Source organism: Pogoniulus pusillus, chromosome Z, assembly GCF_015220805.1.
Source record: "Pogoniulus pusillus isolate bPogPus1 chromosome Z, bPogPus1.pri, whole genome shotgun sequence".
NCBI lineage: Eukaryota > Metazoa > Chordata > Aves > Piciformes > Lybiidae > Pogoniulus > Pogoniulus pusillus.
Genome location: NC_087309.1, coordinates 33,012,715 through 33,036,151, shown reverse-complemented (window position 1 = coordinate 33,036,151; position 23,437 = coordinate 33,012,715). Strand labels below are relative to the sequence as shown.

The following is a 23,437-nucleotide window of genomic DNA, read 5'->3' as shown; positions in this document are numbered from 1 at the left end:
TTACATCCAGCCTGGCCTTAAAAACATCCAAGGATAGTGCTTCCACCACCTCTCTGGGCAACCTGTTTCAGTGTCTCACCACCTTTATGGTGAAGAAATTCATTCTAACAGCTAATCTAAATCTACCCTCCTCTAGCCTGGATCCATTCTCCCTAGTCGTATCACAGTCTGACATTCTAGGAAGTCCCTCCACTGCTTTCTTGTAGGTCCCCTTCAGATACTGGAAATCCACAATAAAATTTACTTGAAGCCTTCTCTTTGCCAAACTGAACAATTACAACTTTCTCAGCCTGTCCTCATAGGAGAGGTGCTTGAACCCTCTGATAATCTTTGTGGCGTTTCTCTGCACACATTCCAACATGTTCTTGTCTTTCTTGTAATAGGAGGTCCAGAACTGTACACAGTGCTCCAGGTGGAGTCTCAAAATAGAATTATTTTATTTCCTGAAACCCCACCCCCAAAACTACACACAGAAATTAATTTAGCTTAATTAGTAGACTCAGTTTCATTGGTAATATCTTATAAAGGATGCTGTAGATAAACACAGCTTTCCCAGTATCAATCACGCTGAGCAGAAAGTTTACTACTCACAGGTGAGCCAGGCTGTCTGAGAGAAAGGGTGGTTCAGATGCTTGTCAGTTCTCCCTCTTTCAAAAGACATCCGAGGCTCATTAGCTTGCACAAAGGGTGCATATGGTGGGAAGCTGTTCTAAGGAGGGGAGGGATGGTTCAGTCCTTCAGAAGCTTGCTCTCTGCACCGCCAGGGGACTCTCTGCAGGAAATATCCAGGCAGGGGTGAACTCTAAGGCGGGAACCCCAAGGCAGGAAGTACCTCAATATTTGTATCTTTCCTAGACAAAGATTTGATTACCACTTCCTAGGCACAAAGACCACAGCCAATCACCAGCCCGATTCCAGCACAGGCATCTGCATGGGTCACCCCTCGTGCTAGAAAGACACTTTTCTTGCCCCACCTTCACCCGCAGGGCAGAGGAACAAGTGGTTTTTTGTGTCTTTCCTCTCCCATACAAACCACGAAGGGAGAGGAATTTTGAGGTATCCAGGGCTCCAGGAGAGTCTCAACAGTGGTGTAGATAGGGAGAATCACTTCTCTCAACCTGCTGGTCACACTCCTCTTGATGCAGCCCAGGATCTGGTTGGCCCTCCAGGCGGCAAATGCACACTAGTGGCTCATGTTAAGCTTCTCATCCATCAGGAAGTCCTTTCCTTCAGGGCCGCTCTCAAGCCAGTCACTCTTCAGACTATATTGATGCCTGGGATTGCCTCTGCCCAGATGCAGGACCCAGCACTTGGCCTCAGTTTATTAATTTAACTCAAGCTACAGGATTACAGTTGTCAGAGCATTTAGTTAGTAGAGTTGTTCTTTCTCAACCAAATTTCTAAACCCCCATGAACTAAAATAAAATAGAAAATAAGCACCCTTTACTACCCCAATCATACAACAAGCATAGGTAATGAGATGTTTTGATTTTCAGTGGATAAGGAATTGATTAGATGGTTGAATACAAAAGGTAGTGGTAAAAGGTTGATGTCCAGAAAAAGATGGGTAACAAGAGGTGTCCCTCAGGGGTCTGTACTGGTGCTGTTCAGTGTCTTCATCAGTGATATACACAGAGAGACTGAGTGCATCCTCAGCAAGTTTGCAGGTGATATCAAGATGAGTGGTCTGGTTGATAATACTGAAGCCTGAGTGCCATCCAGAGGGATGGACAGGCTGGAGGAATGGACTGAGGAGAATCTCATGAGATTGAATAAGAGAAAGTAAAAGGTCCTGCACCTTGGTTGGGACAATTCTTGATATCACTACAGTCTGGGGAGCAATGAGATTGAGAGCAGCCCTGCAGAAAAGCACTTGGAGGTAATGACGGGCAAATAAATGGACATGAGCCAGCCAAGTGCACTTACAGCATAGAAGGCAAATTGCATTCTGGACTGCATTAGAAGAAGTGTGTCCAGCAAGTCAAGAGGTGATTCTGCTACTCTGCTCTGGTGAAACCTCATCTGGAGTACTGCATTCTGCTCTGTGGCCCCCAACACAACAGAAACATGAACTTGCTAGCACGGGACCAGAGGAGAGACACCAAGATGATCAGAAGGCTGTAACACCTCTCCTGTTAAAACAGGTTAAATGAATTTGAGTGGTTCAGCCTGGAGAAGAGAAGGCTCCAGGGATACCTTATAGCTACAATTCCAATATCTGAAGAATACCTACAGGAAAGCTGGGGAAGAACTGTTTAGAAAGGCTTATGGTGATAGCATAAGGGACAATGATTTTAAGCTGGAGCAGGATAGGTTTATGCTGGACATCAGGAGGAAGTTCTTTACAATAAGAGTGTTAAAATACTGCAACAAGTTGCTCAGAGATGTCATTGAGTTCTCATTCCTGGAGACATTCAGGATGAGACTTAATATGGCCCTAGGCAGCCTGATCTAATTGGAGGTGCCTCTGATAAGTGCAGGGAAGGTGGACAAGGTTATTTTTGAGGGTCCCTTCCAACCCAATGCAATCTGATTCTGTGATTTGTATTCAGTTAGGAAGACAGATAATGTCTAGTCATCATACAGATAATTTTTTATGTGTTGATTTTTTTTCTAAAATATTTCTCCGTCATATAATCATAGAATCAGTCAAGTTTGAAAAGCACCACAAGGATCATCCAGTTGCAACCCCCCTGCCATGGCCAGAGACACTCTACCCTAAACCAGACTGGCCAGAGCCTCATCCAGCCTGGCCTTAAACACCTCCAGAGATGGGGCCTCAACCACCTCCCTGAGCAACCTATTCCAGGCTCTCACCACTCTCACAGTGAAGAACTTCTTCCTCATGCCCAGTCTGAACCTGCCCATCTCCAGATTTGCTCCATTCCTCCTAGACCTGTCACTACCTAATATCGTAAAAAGTGTCCCCCCAGCTTTTTTGTAGGCCCCCTTCAGATACTGGAAGGCCACAAGAAGGTCACTTCAGAGCCTTCTCTTCTCCAGACTGAACAGCCCCAACTCTTTCAGTCTGTCCTCATAGGAGAGGTGCTCCAGCCCTCTGATCATCCTCATGGCCCTTCTCTGGACACACTCCAGCATCTCCACATCCCTCTTGTAATAGAGGATCCAGAACTGGATGCAGTACTCCAGGTGGGGTCTTACCAGAGCAGAGTAGAGGGGGAGAATCACCTCCCTTGACCTGCTGGCCCCACTTCTCCTGGTGTAGCCCAGGATCTGTTTGGCCCTCCAGGCTGTAAGTGCACACTGATGGCTCATGTTGAGCTTCTCGTTCACCAGCACTCATAAGTCCCTCAGGGCTGCTCTCCAGCCAGTCACTGCCCAGCCTTTAGTTGTGCTTGGCATTGCCTGGACCCATCTGCAGGACCTTACACTTGATCTTGTTGAACCTCATGAGGGTGGCTTGTGCCCACCTCTTCAGCCTGTCCAGGTCCCTCTGCATGGCATCCCTTCCTTCCAGCCTGTCTGCTGCTCCACACAGCTTGGTGTCATCAGCAAACTTGCTGAGGATGCACTTAGTGCCACTGTCCGTGGCACCGACAAAGATGGTGAACAAGACTGGTCCCAGGACTGATCCCTGAGGGACTCCATTTGGCACTGGCCTCCACTTAGACATGGACCCATTGACAGCCACTCTTTGGGTGTGGCCATCAAGCCAGTTCTTTATCCATTTAGTGGTTCTCTCATCAAACCCATGTGTCACCAGCTTGGAGACCAGGGTGTGGTGTGGGACCATGTCAAAGTCCTTGTTCATGTCCAGGTAAATTACATCAGTTGCTCAGCTGGACAACGTTCAGGATGTAATAGTTAATACCACTTATGTAGACAAAAGACAATTTTCTGTGTTATGAAGACAGCTTAGAATTAAACTAAATGAAAAAGAACCCAGCAAACTAATGCACTATCATATTTTGCAACTGAGGCACAGAATTCATAAAGCAACCAGGTAAATGTCTGAAGTGACTGCTAGACTTGAATTCTCACAGCAGGCACTAATCTTAAGTCTGTGTGCCAGAAAAACATAGAACACATTTTGATTTCCCTTACTGCCACTGTAGTCCAAAATGTATTATAGTGTCAGTACTACTGTTGTAAACAAGTGGATTTCTGTAACTCTTTACAATTACATGGCAAGGGGCTGGAAACTTTTCAACTAAAAAAAAAAAGAATACAAAATAATGTATTTTTTAAAAATAATTACAAATCTTCATATAGTGCTTTCAGTTGCATTTGCAAAAAAAAAAATTGCAGAACAGCCCACTGAGCAGAGTCTTAGTATTTCCAAAAATAATGCTGAGCAGTAGAGAGCACAGATCTGTCTTAGAAGAGGAGGACTGAAATTTAGAAAAAAAAAAGTGCATATATTACCTGACATGATGTAGTGTTCTAATCCCATGCATTTCTAGAACTGTGACAGCGTGGGGTTCTTTAAGGGTGTTAAAACTGAGGAACTACAAGAATTTAACAGACAATCTGTTCACTCTTTTACATCTCCTACTGAAGGTTGCTCCAAATAACATTAGCTAGGAAATCACAATGTTGTATTATTTGCAATGGTAACACTGGAGACATGTTCAAATCCTGATAGCATAAAGCAGCCCTATGATGCTTCTGTCAGAGTTCATGTCTTTTGACACTGACAGACTGAGTAGTGTATTTTCATTGAAGAACAGTTGAAGGGTACACAAATTGTGCTCGTTTTGCACTATATAGGCAGACTGAAACTACTCACTTGTCCTGTGTGCATGGGAATTTTGAAGAATAGGTGGTCCATAGCCTAGTGCAATTTTGAAAAGAAGAATAGTTTTGTTTCTAAGCAATTTGTTCTATTCTCCAGTCAAACCAAGTTATGGCAGAACTTTACAATCTTTCTTGATACATAGAGGGGATTGTTGAGAAGCACTAAGAGACTGTGACCACTCAAGCTTCCAAACTTGCCATGGAATTAGTGGATCACATCAGTGAAAAGTCTCCCTGGGAGCTGGGGGATAGGTTGGATTGGATGATCTTCGAGGTCTCTTCCAACCTGATTGATTGTATGATTCTATGATCTCAAGGCATAGGGCTCCACAATAAAAATCATTGATTGTATGCAGTCTAGCATTAAAATTAACTTGCTCAAAACACTTCAATGACTTTTGTCTGTACTTTCAACATTTATCGTAAGATCACACATCTTTATGTGGCTGACATAAAGCCACCATGGAAGCACACTACTGGCCTGAATGCCATGTTCAATGTTTAGCAAAAGTACAACTGCCTGACATTGTCTCATCTGGATCAAATCTGTGCCACTGTGTCATTTAAAAGTGACTAAGTCTCCAGGACATGATGATGCAATCACGACCTCAGTTCTTTGCTTACAAACCCAGTGATAAGTCAATAGTCTGAACTGAAATGATTGTTCAGCTCTGTGTTAAAGGAAACCTGGAGAGCTAAAATCCAGGGTGAATTCCTTTCTAAGTATATGTCCTAGTGACTTCAAATGAGAGAAAGAAAAAAACTATTTTCTGCTAAATTTTGTTTCTTTGCCAAGTAAATAGCTGTCAGTGCGTCTAGGAGAATCATATTTGATAAAGTACAAGGCTATGGGAAGCTGATTACACAGAGGTTTGCTTTTAAATATACACTAACTGGAATTAGCAAAAAAGTCTTCAAAGGATGCAAAGAATGTCATTGCTTTCTGTTCTTGGTTATCAGCAGTCTTCCATACTTTGATCTTGTTCGTAAGTTTTGGAGAGTTTTATGCAGTTATTTATATTTGATATTTTTTTCCCTAACCCACAGGGGATATGTGTGACTCCAACCCATGCAAAAATGGTGGCATCTGTCTTTCGGGGCTCAATGATGACTTCTACTCATGTGAATGCCCTGAAGGCTTCACTGATCCGAATTGCTCTAGTATTGTGGAGGTTGGTAAGTGCAAACTTTAAGTCCTGAGTAGTTGTATGAGTGTCCCACTGTCCATAACATTTTGTATAGTGTTGGGGTCATTGTGCTGTCCATTGTTGATCTCTTAACCTTATCTCTAGAGATCCTTTATCTATAGATAAAGTTATCTGTACCTTATTTAGCATACTATTAAAACAGTGTCAGACAAGTGTATCTGCAAAGCATAATCACTCAGAAAATTGCAGTGCTTTACTTCACAAAATATCATCATTTTGACTCTAAGCAACAGATATTTCTTGGAGAAGACTGTAATTAGGCATATATATATCTCTCCTGCTATTTAATGGTTATTTAAATCTTGATTTCTGATAGTTTTATGCCTATTTCCAAAGTAAGGTGTAATTACTCAAGTGAAATTACAGGAACAGCATGGAAGATATTAGAATAACACATAGTTGTCACCTATTTGAATTTTGAAACAAAACATCCGGCTTGAGATTGTAATTGGTCATTAGATGAGTGCACAGACTGCAGGTCAAGTGTACTAGAAGTCTGTGATGTGCATTTGACTCAGAGTAAGACTAAATGAGCAGGAACTTCAAAACATCTGTAAGGTCAGGCCTCTGTCTTAAGAAAATTTTAGGAGAAGAGCAAAGTTCAAGGGAGAGTATGGTGGTAAATTTATTGTGTTACTTGTCATCCCATCATTTTTCGTGGACCACAAGAGCTGCAAGTTGATCATGTCCTAGCATTATCCCAAAGAAGGTATAGAAGTATGCATTGTAGGAATAAATAAACACTACTGTTTAAATAGGTAAAATTTCTACCTGTTTCTTTGACTGAGCTGTGAGGTATAGGACAGGACAGGACAGGACAGGACAGGACAGGGCAGGATAGGATCCTATGTCTGGAATGTGGCTGTCAATGGCTGCAAGCTGTTCAGAAGGGACAGCAGAGGAAGAAGGGGTGGAGGTGTGGCCTTCTGTGTAAAGTAATAGATAGAGTGTGAAGAGCTGCCACTAAAAAATAGCCATGAGCAGGTTGAAAGCTTATGGGTAGGTGTAAGGGTATGGGTGGGTTTATTTCAAGAAGTAATATATGTTATTATTTTTTATATTAATATATTTAATCTCACTGCATAACTTATTTTTAATCAGGTTCTTTGCACGGTCACAAAAAAACCTTACACAGAGGAAAAACAGAGGCAATCTAGAACACTTAAGAAATAACTAGCAAAACATAATAAACATTGAACTATTGGAACTGGAAAGAGGTTCTCGCAGTCGATTATACAACTTGCCCACTAGAGGGACTCAAGAAGCTCCTTTCTGCTTAAGGCAGAAGGCACTTGCATTCAATTAGAACGTTTTATAGAATTTCTTACAGAGAGGCTTTTGAGTATTTACTCACAAAATATTATCTCCAGACTCCCCGGCCTGAATTATAATTCCCAGACAGTACCCAAACACTTGAAGGAAGTTTTGTCAGTGTCTTAATAGCTGTTAAGGCTTCTAGATCTTCCCAGTCTCTTAACAGGGTGCTGAGAGAGAGTCAGAGAATCTCTGACCTGATCTTAGCTCCTCTTTGACTCCAATCTTGGCACGAAGGTTTGTAGAGGCACAGGCAGGATGCCTTGCAGATGTGCAGATGGGCGCACAATGTCAATGACACTTCTCATCATGTCACGAGGCAGTTAATTGCTTCTCCTGGTAAACTTAGACAAGGCACTTTCCAGGTGTAAAAACCCAAAGTATCAGGGCTTGTTATTATGTAGCAGGTAGAGCATGGCAGGATGCAACGTCAGAGAGCAATGGGGCAGAAGTACATTGTCTTTACCTGCTCATCTCTTTTATTGATTCAGCCAGAAACTAATGGCTCTTTGGCCACAGGTTAGCAAATCAGAATGACAGTTAGCCAAACTTCACCATATTAGGTGAGCTAGAGTCTGCTTTTACCCTTGTAGGACAGAACACAGACAAATATATAAACACGTCTGGGTACCCTGTTTGCAACTTGGAAGACACATGGTGGCACCAGGCCTTTGTCTTTCCCATGCTGCTTCTCCCAACAGTGGAAGAGAGGAGGAACAAGGAATACATGTCTGGGGAAGCCAGGACATATTTAGGCCTGTTTTGGCTTTCCACAACAGTAGGTATTAGGGATGGGAACAGCAAAGGGAGCCTTGTCGTAGGAGTCTACTGCAGGCTGCCCAGTCAAGTGGAGCCTGTTGATGAAGACTTCTTACACCAGCTCAAGGAGAGGTCATGATCACAGGCTCTAGTGCTTCTGGGGATTTTAACCACCCCAACATCTATTGTAAAGGTAGCACAGCTAGCTGTAGGCAACCCAAGAGGCTCCTGGAGTGCCTAGATGACAACTTCTTAAGATAAGATATTAACAGATCGACTTCAGAGAATGAGTTATTGGGCCTGTTGGTCACAAATGCAAGTGAAGTCATCAGGGATGTCAAAGTCAAAGACAGTCTGGGCTGCAGCGAATATGCACTAGTGCAATTCAGTGTACTAATGGGTATGAAGCCCATGAGAAGCATAGGTAGGATCCTAAATTTTAGGAAAGCAAATTCCACCTCTTCAAGGAGTTAGTAAATAGGACTTCATGGGAAATGGCTCTCAGAGACAAGGGAGCAGAACAGAGCTGGCAGATTTTTAAGGATGCTTTTGATAAAGAACAAGAGATCTCAACCACTGCATGTAAGAAATTAGGCAAGGAAGGCAAGAGATCACTATGGCTAATTCATGACCTGCTGGTCAAAGGATAAGTTGGAGCTATACAAGATATGGAAGAAGGGACAAGCATCCTGAAAAGAGGGACATTGCCTGGTTGTGTAGGGATGAGGTCAGGAAAGCCAAGAACAGCTGGAACTGAGCTTGGCAAGAGATCCAAAGAAAATCAAGAAAGGCTTCTACAAGTATGTAAACCAGAAAATAAAGGTTAAAGAAAGCATAAGAACCCTGATGAACAACAGTGAGGATGTTGTATCAAAGGACAAGGAGAAGACTGAGATTCTCAACTTTTTTTGCCACGATCTTCACTGGAAATCCCTCTCCTCCTCATCTCATGGCTCTCACATTGATGGCCCACAAGTTGGAGACCAGAGACAGAAAGTCCCTCCCACTGTAAGTGAAGACAAGACGTGTGATCATCTGAGGAACCTGAAGACATACAAGTCCATGGTACCTGAAGAAAGGAATCTCAGAGTCCTGAGGGAATTAGAGGATGCAGTTGCTGAGCCAGTCTCCATGATATTTGAAAAGTTCTGGCAGTCAGGTAAAGTCCCTGCAGACTGGCATAAAGTAAACATTGCATCCATTTTTTAAAAAAGGTAGAAAAGATGATCCTGGGAACTACCAACCTGTCAGCCTCACCTCCGTACCTGGGAAGAGCAGGAAAGAGGTACTCCTAGATGCCATGCTAAGGCACATGGAGAACAAGGAAGTGATTCAAGCCACAATGGCTTTACTAGAGGCAAATTCTTCTTGACTAGTGACTTTCTATGTTAAACTGATTATGTTAGTAGATAAGGGATGACCTATGGATGTGATCTACCTGGACTTCTGCAAGGCCTTTGACACGGTCCCCTACCATATCCTGATCTCCAAAGTGAAGAGATACAGATTTAGCCAGTGGAATATTCAGTGGATAAGGAATTGGTTGGATGATTGCATCCAGAACGTAGTGCTCTGTGGCTTGAAGTCCATATGGAAAGCAGTGACAAGTGGTGTCCCTCAGGGATCTGCACTGGGAGTAATTCTGTTTAATATGTCTATCAATGATAAAGAAAGTAAGATCAAGTGCACCTTCAGCAAGTGTGCAGATGACACGAAGCTGAGTGGTGCTGTCGATACGCCAGTGGGATAGGATAGCATTCAGATGGACCTGGATAAGCTGGAGAGCTGGGCCCAGGTGAACCTCATGAAGTTCAACATGAGCAAGTGCAGGGTCCTGTACCTGGGCCAGAACAATCCTCACTATCAACACAGACGAGGGGATAAGATAATAAAAAGCAGCCCTGTGGAAAATGACTAGGGGGTGCTGATGGACAAGAAACTGGACATGAGTAGACAGTGTGAACTTACAGACCAGAAGGCCTGGGCTACATCGAAAGATGTGTTACCTGCAGATCCAGAGAGGTGATTCTGCTACTTTGCTCTCATGAAGCCTCACCCAGAGTACTGCATCCAGCTCTGGAGCCCTCAATACAAGAAGGGCATGCACCTCTAGGGCAGGGGGTTGGAAGTGAATGATCCTTTAGGTCCCTTCCAACTTAAACCATTCTGTGGTTCTGGCAGAGCGGGTCCAGAGGAGGTCCACAGAGATGATCAGGAGGCTGGAGCACATCTGCTATTAGGACAGACTGAGAGAGCTGTGATTGTTCAGCCTAGAAAAAAGGAGGCTCCAGGGAAATCTAATAGCTTTCCAGTACCTGAAGGGGGCCTAGAAGAAGGATGGAGAGAGACTGTTTACAAAGGTCTGCAGTGACAGGACAAGCAACAATGGCTTCAAAGTAGAGAAGAGCAGATTTAGATTAGACACTGGAACAAGTTCTTTATCAGGAGGGTGTTAGAATACTGGAACAGGTTGCTCAGGGAGGTAGCTGGGGTTTCATCCCTGGAGCTATTCAAAGTGAAGCCTGACAGGGCTCTGGGCAACCTGATCTTGTTGAGGATGCCCTTGCTGACTGCAGAGGGGGTTGGACTAGATGTCCTTCAGAGGTCTCTTCCAACCCAGACTACTCTATGATTCTATGATAGGATAGCATAGTGTAGCACAGCATAGAACAGCATAACATTGACTTACAGAAGAAGCCAGTGTCTCCATTTGTTTGTATTAGAAAAATACACACAAGTGGAGATTCTGTGGCAGCACTTCTTATCGAAAGGCTTTTCATGTCCTGTTTGCATTTCTCCTGATGTCAGAAAACAACAAATCAAAACCAAAAAAACCCAAACCATTTAAAAGCAGTATGACCTTTCAGGTATTTCATATTGTAAGTCCATGTCGGTGATTCATCAGTCTAGGTTATGCTAACATGCTTCAGTCCATGACAGCTGAGTAATGCTTATGCATCTTGCTCTAGTGTAGGACACCAGCCTTGGGCAGAAAAGTAGCACCAGCAGCTTTGCTTCTACAAATGTTTCACTGAAACTCACGGCTAAGCTCAATGGAGCCATCCTGAACCTGTGTGGTTTTTATTTCTCAGTAAGTAAATGAAGACTACACAGACACAACTGGAATACAGACTAAACAGACATAACTGGAATACAGTGTTCCAGAGATATTAAGTATATCCCTCTCTATCATGAGATAAAGTGAGCAGAATTTAGTCAGAAACAATGCTAATGTTGTTCTGGGAATGAATTCTAAGTCTCTAGAATGCAATATTAAGAGAATTTGAAATGAATTTGATTTCCCTAAAGAGAAGTTTTCTGCAGGAAGATGGAATAGCTCCTGTGAGAGAGTGACCAATTTTGCATAGACACCAATTGCATTTTGTTCTGACTGCAAAATGTGACAGCAGCTCGTTATTACCTAACATTTGAGTTGTACAAGTAACTACTTGTTTCCTTGGTGTAGTCACACATGAATATGGAAGATACTGTTTCAGAACCTTGTTTTCCATATCCTTCTCTACTATTTTTATGCATGCTTGTGAAAGTTCTGAATTTATCCTACAACTATTTAACCTATTACCCTAAAATGTATTTGACATTGCGTTCACTGCAGGATACTTCTGACTTTATCATGTGCTTCATTGGCAAGAAATTGAATTGTGCATAGCTGAGACCAAGAGGACAATGTTGATGAGGATTTCTACAGATAGCTGGAGGTAGCCTCTAGAGCTAACTCCTTGGTACTCATGAGAGACTTCAATCACCCTAATATTTGCTGGGAAGATCACACAGCCAGGCACAGACAGTCCAAAAGGCTCTTGCAGTGTATCAATGATAACTTCTTGGTCTAGGTAGTGGAGGAACCAACAAAGAGAGGTGCACTGCTGGATCTTGTATTAACTAATAAAGAGGGACTGGTTGAGAACGTTAAGGTCAGGAATAGCCTTGAGGACAGTGATCATGTCATGGTGGAGTTTAGTATTCTAGAGGGTAGAATCAGAGCAACAAGTAGAATTGCAACCCTGGACTTCTGCAAAGCTAACTTTGTGCTCTTCAGGGACGTGCTTGCAGAATCCCCATGGACTAAGGCTCTGGAGGGTAAAGGAGCCCAGGAAAGGTGGCTAGTTTTTGAAGACCACTTCCTCCAAGCCCAAGCTAGGTGTGTGCCCCTGAGTAAAAAAACAGGTAGATGTGCTAGGAGACCTGCATGATTGAATAAGAAGCTCCTGAAGGAAATCTCAGGGAAGAAAGAATCTTACAATTCATGGAAAAAGGGATTGGTCACTTGGGAGAACTACAGAGAAGTAGTCAGGGCTTGTAGGAAAGCAACTAGGAAGGCCAAAGCCCTTCTGGAACTGTAGCTGGCAAAGGAAGTAAAACAGAACAAGAAAGGCTTCTTCAAATACACCAGTAGGAAAAGGAAGCACAGGGAAGGTGTGGGGGCACTGCTGAACGAGGAGGCGGCCTTGATAACTGAGGATGCAGAGAAGGCAGAGTTGCTGAATGCCTACTTTGCTTCAGTCTTTACACCTAAGGCTGAACTCCCCTATGGACTCCAGACTCTGGATGAAGGAGGAGAAGCCTGGAGGAGGGAACACTCCCCACTGGTCAGTGCAGACTGGGTTAGGGATCAGTTATACAAATTAAACATTCACAAGCCCATGGGCCCTGATGAGATGCACCCAAGGGTGCTGAGAGAACTGCCTGATATTATCGCTCTGCCACTCTCCATCATCTTTGCCAAATCATGGCAGACAGGAGAGGTGCCTGAGGACTGGAGGAGAGCCAATGGCACTCCAGTCTTCAAAAAGGGCAAGAAAGACGTTCCAGGAAACTATAGACCAGTCAGCATCACCTCCATCCCTGGAAAAATGATGGAGCAGCTCCTGTTGGAGGGCATCTCAAGGCACTTGGAAGAGAAGAAGGTTATCAGAAGTAGTCAGCATGGATTTACCAAGGGGAAGTCAAGCTTGATTAACCTGATAACATTCCACGGTGCCATAACTGAATGAGGAGATTCAGGGAAACTAGTGCATGTAGTCTACCTTGACCTTAACAAGGCCTTTGACACTGTCTCCCATGACATTTTAGTGAGCAAGATGAGGAAGTGTGGGATGGAAGAGCAGACAGTGAGGTGGATTAGGAACTGGTTGCAAGATAGAGTTCAGAGGGTGGTGATCAGCGGTGCCAGATCCAGCTGGAGAGCTATGACCAGTGGTGTTCCCCAGGGATCAGTTCTAGGGCCAGTCCTTTTCAATGTCTTCATCAATGACATTGCTGAGGGCACAGAGTGCCTGCTCAGCAAGTTTGCTGATGACACCAGGCTGGAAGGCTTGGCTGATACAGCTGAAGGCTGTGTGTCCATCCAGAAAGACCTGGACAGACTGAGAGCTGGACACAGAGGAACCAGATGGAGTTCAACAAGGACAAGTGCAAAGTCCTGCATCTGGGGAGGAATAATAAACTGCACCAGTACAGGCTGGGAGGTGATCTGCTGGAAAGCAGCCCTGTGGAAAGGGACCTGGGTGTCCTGGTGGATAACAAGTTAACCATGGCACAGCAATGTGCCCTTGTGGCCAAGAAGACCAATGAGATCCTGGGGTGTATTAGGAGTGTGTCCAGTAGCTCAAGGGAGGTTCTCCTCCCCCTCTACTCTGTCCTGGTGAGACCTCATCTTGAATACTGTGTTCAGTTTTGGGCTCCCCAGTTGAAGAGGGACAGGGATCTGCTGGAGAGGGTCCAGGGGAGAGCTATGAGGATGATTAGGGGACTGGAAGGCATGGCTTATGAGGAGAGGCTGAGGGACTTGGATCTTTTTAGCCTGGAGAAAAGAAGGCTTAGAGAGCATTTGATAAATGTTATAAGTATCTGAAGGATGGTCAGGAGTGGGGGGACAGGCTCCGCTCACTTGCTCCCTGTGATAGGACAAGGAACAATGGGTGTAAGTTGCAGCAAAAGAGATTCTGCCTCAACACAAGGAGGAACTTCTTTACTATAAGGGTCCCAGAGCACTGGCACAGGCTCCCCATAGAGGTTGTGGAGTCTCCTTCTCTGGAGACTTTCCAGGCCTGTCTGGATGCATTCCTCTGAGATCTGTGTTAGATAGTATTGTCCTGCTCTGGCAGGGGGGTTGGACTCGATGATCTCCTTGGGTCCTTCCCATCCCCTAACATCCTGTGATCCTGTGAAATAAGGCATATTGTAATAATTGCCACTGCAATTTACAACTAGGCATTAACAGGGCTTTAAAAAAATGTGCATATACTTAACTAGATTCTTCAAACACTTCAATAAAATCTCAATTTGGTGAGCAGAGTAAAGCATAAGCAAATAGAGAGCTTGAGAACATGATGTAATCACAGTGCTCATGCAGGTGGAATACTATTTTTAATTTCCAGCCCAGAGGAAGTAACTACTGAACAACATTGGTTAAGATTATTGATATTCCTATGTTAGCTAAAATCCAAAGTGTTGGTTTAGTTTGTGTTTGTCCTATAAGGTTAAGTCACAGAATCACAGAATGTTAGGGGCTTTAAGGGATTTTCAGAGATCAACTGGTCCAAACTCACCTCCAAAGAAGGATCACGTAGAGCAGCCCACACAGGAATGCATCCTACTGGGTTTTGAAATTCTCTAGAGAAGGAGACTCCACAACCTCTCTGGATAGCCTATTCCAGAGCTCCATTGCCCTCCAGTGCTCCATTGCCCTCACCATAATGAAATGCCCCCTTGTGAAGAGATGGGATACCCTGTGTCCTAGCTCATACACAGTGTTCCTTGTCCTGTCATTGGGAAGCACCAAAAGGAGACTACCACCTTCATCTTCATACCCAACCCTCAGATATTTATAGACGTTGATAAGAGCTCCTCTCAGCCTTCTGTTTTCCAGACTAAACAGCCCAAGGTCTCTCAGTCTTTCTTCATAACAGAGATCATCCAGTCTCACAATCCTGGTAACTCTCTGTTATATTCACTCCAGCAGATTCCTGTCTATCTTGAATTGTGGAGCCCAAAATTGGGCCACAGTGTTCCAGGTGAGGTCTCACCTAAGCAAAGTAGAGGGGAAGGTGAACCTCCCTAGACTTGCTTGACACACGTTCCTTAATGCACCTCAGGATGCTGTTGGCCCTCTTGAACACAAGGGCATAGTGCTATCCTGTGCTACCCTGCTGTCCACTGGGACTCCAGGGTCTTTCTCCATGGAGATGCTTTTAAACACTCATATAGATTCACAGACTGGCAATTACTTTTTGAAAACTTTAAAAAAAAAAAAAAAAGGAAAAAAGAAAATGAAACCCAAAACTTTTACTTTTTGTTAAGGCTGTCTGAGGCTTATTCAGCATTATATTCCCCTACATAAAGTCATACAAACCACTGAAAACAATGAAAACAGTACTTTGATTTTTCCTTTGAAAAAGATGAGGACTAGTATAATCTATTAGTCAGTTAGAGTACATTAATTCAGGCATTGAAGTGTTTCAAGTAGAATAATTTGTTAAAAGGTAGTCTGTGAGTAGCCTAGGAGTGCAAGGCTTCATTTTGATCACTTTTACCATATCAGGTGCATGACTCGAGAAGGAACACTAACAAAGATCACTTCTCTTTATAACAAGCTATCACCCCAAATCTATTTCTTACTCCATAAAGTCTCCCTTCTGACTGTATCCTATGTAGTTGAAAATACTTAGCTGGTAGAGAATTGACATTCAAGATGTCAGGAGGCACTGAATAAGAAGAAAAGAGCAACTGAGAAGGTGAACAAAACTCAGAGAGAAGAGCCTATGCCAGTCTCTGTCCCCCTAAAAAGTCTGTATAGCAAATTTTTAAAGCTATTGAGTCTTCTTTTTGGCATTGTCTTTAGATATTCCACTACTGCACTTTGTTCTGTCCTGCTGACAGGCTACTGTCAATCTCTGAACACTAGCCAGACAGTACTTCAGACAGTAGGATTTCACATTAAAAGTTAACAAGTCATGCATAAAAATGGGTAAATAGAATGCTATACAGATGGAAGGTTATAAATTTATATATTAAAAAAAAAAAAAGAAAAGACAGATGCATAAAAGTACATAAAGGTAGGATGATTAAATATTTAGGCAGAAGTCATGCCAACCCGATTTAAGACAATTTGGGAGCAGCATCAATAGTTCATAGATTCATAAAGTCATCTGGGTTGGAAAAGACCTCCAAAGGTCGTCTAGTCCAACTCCCTCTGCAGTCAGCAGGGACAACTTCTAGACCAGGTTGCTCAAGGCCTCATCCAACCTGGCCTTGAATACCTCCAGAGAGAGGGCAACTGCAGCATCCCTGGGCAACATGTTACAGTGTCTCATCACCCTTACTGTAAACAATGCATTCTTAATTTCCCGTCTAAATTTCCCTTCCTCAAGCTTCAATCTTCCTCCTATCATGGTTGTCCATGAGCTAGCAATGTGCTCTTCTGACCAGTAGGGCCCATGTCATTCTGGGGTGCATTGAAAAAGGTGTGGCTGGTAGGTTGAGAGAGGTTCTCCTGCACCTCTACTCTGTCCTAGTGAGGCTCCATCTGGAGTACTGTGCCCAGTTCTGTGTGCCTCAGTTCAAGAGAGACATAGAACTGCTTAAGAGAGTCCAGCATAGAAGTATAATTAAGATAATGGAACATCACTCTTACAAGGAGAGACTGAAGGAGCTGGGGTTCTTTAGCTTGGAGAAGAGGAGACTGAGAGGTAACCTCATCAATGTTTAAAAATATGTAAAGGATGAGTGCCAGGAGGATGGAGCCAGGCTCTGCTTGGTGATGCCCAATGACAGGACAAGGGGCAATGGGTGGAAGCTGAGGCATAGGAAGTTTCATTTAAACATGAGGATGAATTTTTTTTTCGGTGTGAGGGTGACAGAATGCTGGAACAGGTTGCCCAGGGGGATTGTGAAGTCTCCCTCTCTAAAGATATTCAAAACGTGCTCAGACAAGTTCCTGTGTGATCTGGTGTAGGTGACCCTGCTCTGGTAGGGAGGTTGGACTGGCTGGGAAGCAGCCCTAAGGAGAGGGACTTGAGGGTACTGGTGGATGAGAAGCTCAATGTGTGCACTTGCAGCCCAGAAAGCCAACCAGATCCTCGACTACATCAGAGAAGTGTGGCAGGCAGGTTGAGGGAGGTGATTCTTCCTCTCTACTCTGCTTTGGTGAGACCCCACCTGGAATCTGCACCCAGTTCTGGAGCCACTACTACAAGAGGGATGTGGACATGCTGGAGCGTGTCCAGAGAGGGGCCACAAGGATGATCAGAGGGCTGCAGCACTATGAGGACAGGCTGAAAGAGTTGAGGCCGTTCAGTCTGGAGAAGAGAAGGTTCTGAAGTGACCTTCTTGTGGTCTTCCAGTATCTGAAGGGGGCCTACAAAAATTCGGGGGAAGGACTTTTCAGGATATCAAGGAGTGACAGGACTAGGAGGAATGGAGCAAAGCTGGAGATGAGTAGATTCAGCATGAGAGTGGTCAGAGCCTGGAAGTGGTTGAGGTCCTGTCCCTGGAGGTATCACAGTATCACAGTATTATCAGGGTTGGAAGAGACCTCACAGATCATCAAGTCCAACCCTTTACCACAGAGCTCAAGGCTAGACTATGGCACCAAGTGCCACGTCCAGTCTTGCCTTGGGACGGCTCCAGGGATGGCGACTCCACCACCTCCCTGGGCAGCCCATTCCAGTGTCCAATGACTCTCTCAGTGAAGAACTTTCTCCTCACCTCCAGCCTAAATCTCCCCTGGTGCAGCCTGAGGCTGTGTCCTCTCGTTCTGGTGCTGGCCACCTGAGAGAAGAGAGCAACCTCCTCCTGGCCACAACCACCCCTCAGGTAGTTGTAGACAGCAATAAGGTCACCCCTGAGCCTCCTCTTCTCCAGGCTAAACAATCCCAGCTCCCTCAGCCTCTCCTCGTAGGGCTTGTGCTCAAGGCCTCTCACCAGCCTCGTCGCCCTTCTCTGGACACTCTCAAGCATCTCAATGTCCCTCCTAAACTGGGGGGCCCAGAACTGAACACAGTACTCGAGGTGTGGTCTAACCAGTGCAGAGTACAGGGACAGATTGACCTCCCTGCTCCTGCTGACCACACCATTCCTGATGCAGGCCAGGATGCCATTGGCTCTCTTGGCCACCTGGGCACACTGCTGGCTCACGTTCAGGCAGGTATCAATCAGCACCCCCAGATCCCTCTCTGTTTGGCTGCTCTCCAGTCACTCTGTCCCCAGCCTGTATCTCTGCATGGGGTTGTTGTGGCCAAAGTGCAGCACCCTGCACTTGGAGCTATTGAACCCCATCCCATTGGACTCTGCCGATCTGTGCAGGCGGTCAAGGTCCCGCTGCAGAGCCCTTCTGCCTTCCAACTCAGTCACATCTGCCCCCAGCTTGGTGTCATCTGCAAACTTGCTGATGACTGACTCCATGCCCTCATCCAGATCATCTATGAAGATATTGAAGAGGATGGGGCCCAGCACTGATCCCTGAGGGACACCACCAGTGACTGGCCGCCAGCTGGATGTGGCACCATTCACCACCACTCTCTGGGCTCGGCCCTCCAGCCACTTCCTAACCCAGCACAGAGTGTTGCCATCCAAGCCACGGGCTGACAGCTTAGCCAGCAGCTTGCTGTGGGGGACAGTGTAAAAGGCCTTGCTGAAGTCCAGATAGACCACATCCACAGGCCTCCCCACATCCACCAAGCGGGTCACCTGATCATAGAAGGAGACCAGGTTGGAGAGGCAGGATCTGCCCTTCCTAAACCCATGCTGGCTGGACCTGAGCCCTTTGCCATCCCTCAGGTGCGCTCTTATCACCCCCAAGATAACCTTCTCCATCAGTTTCCCTGGCACTGAGGTCAGGCTGATGGGTCTGTAGTTCCCAGGTTCCTCCATCTGACCCTTCTTGTGGATGGGGACCACGTTGGCCATTTTCCAGTCTCCTGGGACCTCTCCGGTGAGCCAGGACTGCTGGAAAATGATGGAGAGTGGCTTGGCCAGCTCAGCTGCCAGCTCTCTCAGCACCCTGGGATGGATCCCATCTGGTCCCATGGACTTGTGGTGTTTAAGGCCAGGCTGGATGAGGCTCTGGCCAGCCTGGTCTAGGATAGGGTGTCCCTGCCCATGGCAAGGGGGTTTGAACTAGATGAACCTTGTAGTCCCTTTCAACCCTGACTCATTCTATGATTCTATGATCTTTTGAGGTCCCTTCCAGCCCCTGACATTCTGTAATTCTGTGATTCTGTGATCATGCCAAGCCCTTGTAAAAAGTCCCTCCCAAGCTACCCTGTAGCCCACTTCAAGTACTTGAGGGCCGCTCATTCAAGAACTTAAGAATGTAACTTCCATTTTTGTCTTAAGCCTAAGATGTAAAATAAGCTAACATGATCATGACACCTTATTTCAACCTAAGGAAGATTCATTATTGGTGTTATTTTTCTCCTCCGCCCCACTTCTCCAGTATTTTCTGTTCCTGTAACCTTGTGTGTATCCAAAAGCAGTACTTTTGTAAAGTATTTGCAATAGTAATTTGCATATTTTAAATTACTAATCCTATTCTGATCCTACTTTTTCTCTGATGGTAGTCCTGCCTTTTTTCCTTATAGTAAATGCTAGAAATGTTGAGATTAGACTACATATCTATAATATTACCCTGTTTGTGCAGCCAAGTATTTCCAATGCTTTGTGTATTCTACAGATTTTAAATATCTGATAAACTGGCAGAGAATAAGATAGAATAAAGCAGAAAAAAAGTATGTTGTGATTCTTTTCAGTACAGCACATCCTGCAGTCAGGTAGGAAAAGATTTATCTAAACAGATAAGGACAAAAGGTAATTTTATCCAGCTTTCCAAATAGTAGGATGTTTTCCAAAGATAATAAGGACACTATGGCCTGTGTTATGTCTTTAACAGACTCCTATCTATATCTTTAGAAGCATGAATTTTAACCTAGATTGCCATGTGGGAGGACTACAAGGCTGTTGTGAGCTTATGTAGAGAGAAAATTATAAAGTCCAAAGCCCAACTGGAAATTAATTTGACTTCATCTGTCAAAGAGAACAAAAAAATCTTCAACAAATATATTAGAAAGAAAAGAAAGATTCAGGATAATCTCTGTCCTTTGTTACATTCACGGATGAATAGAGTGGTCAAGAAGGGGGAAAAGGTCGAGATACTCAATATCCTCTTTGTCTCAGCCTGTAGAAGTAAGACCAGTTGTTTGCTGCATACCCATCCCACTGAGCTGGAAGATAGAGATGGGAAGCAGAATGTCCAAGAGGAGAAGGTTAGTGATCTGCTGTACCACTTACAAGCACACAAGTCAGTGAAGCTGGATAGCTTCTATCTGACGGTACCGAGAGAGCTTGCAGAAACCACTTTCAACCACTTACCAGCAGCTCTGGCTAACTGGGGAGTTTCCATCTGACTGGACATTGTCAAATATGATGCCCATCTACAAGAATAGGGGTAGGAGGAATAGGGGAATTGCAGACCTAGCAGTCTCATCTTGGTGCTGCAGAAGGTTGTGGAACAAGCCATCCTGAGTACTACTATGCAGCATGTGCAGGGCAGCTGGGGATCAGGACCAGTCAGTGATGGTTCCTGAAGGGCAGGTCCTGCTTGACAAACCTGATATCACCATGACAAGGTGATCTACTCAGTGGACAAGGGAAAGACTGAACTTCAATAGAGCATTTGTTGCTGTATCCAACATCATCCTCCTGGAGAAACTGGCAGCTCATAGCTTGTGTGGGTGGACTATTTGCTGGATTAAAAATTGCCTGGATGGAGAGGCCCGAAGAGAGTTGGGAGATAAAGCCAGTTGGTATCTGATCACAGGTGTCATTCCCCAGGGCTCAGTACTGTGACAAGTTTTCTTTAATATGTTTATCAGTGATCTAGATGAGGAAATTGAGTACATCCTCAGTAAGTTTGCAGCTGACAACAAATTTGGTGTAAGTGTTGATCTGCTTGAGAGTAAGAAGGCTCTGTAGAAGGATCTGGACAGGCTGGAATGATGGGCCAAGGTCAGTTGAATGAGGTTTAACAAAGCTGAGTGCTGAGTCCTACAACTGGGTCACACCAACCCCACACAGGCTTAGGCGGAGTGGCTGGAAAGATGCCCAGCAGAAAAGGACCTAGAGATGCAGGTTGACAGCCAGCTGAATATGAGCCAGCAGCCTGCTCAGGTAGCCAAAAAGGCTTGTGAATGCATCCTGGTCTGTATCACGAATAGTGTTACCAGCAGGAGCAGGTAAATGATCTTGCCCCTGTTGTCAGCATTCATGAGGCCACACCTTGAGTCCTAGATTCAATTCTGGGCCACTCACTACAAGAAAGACATTGAAGTGCTGGAATCTGTCCAGAGAAGGGCAACAAAGTAGGTGAAGGTTCTAGAGAAAAGGTCTTAATGAGGAGTGGCTGAGAGAACAGAGATTGTTTAGTTTGGAGAAGAGGAGGCTGAGGGGAGACCTCATTGTTCTCTACAACTACATGAAAAGAGGCTGTAATTAGCTGGGGATTGATCTCTTTTCCCTAGTATCAAGATGAGAAGAAAAGGCCTCAGACTGAACCAGGGGAAGTTTATATTAGATATAAGGAAAAAAAAATTTCTTTGCCGAAAGAGTGGTCAGGCTGCCACTGGGGAGGTGGTGGAGTCACAGTATCACAGTATCACCAAGGTTGGAAGAGACCTCATAGATCATCAAGTCCAACCCTTTACCACAGAGCTCAAGGCTAGACCATGGCACCAAGTGCCACATCCAATCTTGCCTTGGGACGGCTCCAGGGACGGCAACTCCACCACCTCCCTGGGCAGCCCATTCCAGTGTCCAATGACTCTCTCAGTGAAGAACTTTCTCCTCACCTCCAGCCTAAATTTCCCCCAGCACAGCTTGAGGCTGTGTCCTCTTGTTCTGGTGCTGGCCACCTGAGAGAAGAGAGCAACCTCCTCCTGGCCACAACCTCCTCTCAGGTAGTTGTAGACAGCAATAAGGTCACCCCTGAGCCTCCTCTTCTCCAGGCTAAACAATCCCAGCTCACTGTCCCCGACGGTGTTGAAAAAACATGGTACTACAGGACATGGTTAAATGTCATGGTGGTGTTAGGTCAGCAGTTGGACTCAATGATCTTAGAGGTCACTTCCAACTGGAACAATTCTATGATTCACCTGTAATTAACGTTGGTATGAGAATCATTACAGACAACAAGTTGACAGACTTTACATCATTTAAATGACAGTAATTCTCAGAAGTGATCTTAATTACAGAAGTACCTTAAACTACAATTGTTGCATACAATTAATAGAAGACGTCAGAACATACTGTTCAGAGAAACTATGTATCCTAATCAATGTGTATAGTTAATGAAGGAAAAGTAGCTTATTCATGGACAGTGGCATGGACAGAAGACCAGTGACATTGTGGCTATATATATTGCAACAATATTTGAGGATTTTTTTTTAACACAAAAATTATTCCAGTTTTGTTTAGTGTGTGAATAGATGAAAGCACAGAGAGAAATACATGACTGAATATAGAATTCAAAGAAAGAGCAGCTAAGGTTAATATGCCATGCGGCTATCACAGTATGTACCATGAGTGACCATTTTGTTATCTTTGAAAAATGAGCAACTTGAAACTATTCACTTTTGATCTTCCAAATCTGAAATTCAATAGATGTCTGAGAGGATAAACTAGTGAACATGTTTAATTTATGTAAGTTAAAAGATAAATGAGGTACAATGACGGGAAGGGTAGAGGAGCCATGAGCACATTAGAAGAGTGCTGGGAACAGTCTCCAAAGCTGCATTCAAATAGGTTGTCAGTACTCTTACTGGAAAATGCCTTTATTTTTTGTGTTGCTTCCCAATAGTCACTGAGAGGACCTCATTATTGAAAAGCACGATAAAAAATGTCAATATGTGTGGTGGAAAGGCAAGCTAGTGATCTTACACACATAATACACAGGGAACCTGGGTCTATGTGCAATATGGTGGCTGAGATTCAGGAGGAGAGCTTGAAGTAAAAAATAAAAGGGATGACAATTGTGCATTACATCATTATTCTGACAAGAGTTTAGGATACAGTGCTGGGTTTCCTTGTTTATCACTTTGCAGTGTTTCCTGTATCACTTCAGTCTTTCCAGTATCCAAGGGGAATTATAACAGTTACTGTCTCTGAGCCTGGGACACAGGAATCAAAGAAGTTCTTCTCTTTTCATGCTGTTAGCTAAAAATTCAGTCAGATGGATTAGACCCAGACTGCTGTGATCTGTTGGCTTTGTAGCTTTATTTGTACAACCTCTTCCTAGTTTTGCTGTCCTGATCTCCGGATTGAAAGGACAAGAGCTTGTAAAAAAAAAAAAAAAAAAAAAAAAAAAAAAAAAAAAAAAAAAAAAA

General features: G+C 44.3%; 1 protein-coding gene across 1 annotated transcript in view; it reads left to right on the top strand.

The window, feature by feature from the left end:
* EDIL3 (EGF like repeats and discoidin domains 3) overlaps positions 1-23,437 on the top strand; it is a 374,122-nt gene that overhangs the window by 84,011 nt on the left and 266,674 nt on the right. The window contains exon 2 of the mRNA XM_064140587.1: positions 5,806-5,934. Coding sequence (XP_063996657.1) covers positions 5,806-5,934 — 129 coding nt within the window. The remainder of the gene's footprint in view (positions 1-5,805; positions 5,935-23,437) is intronic.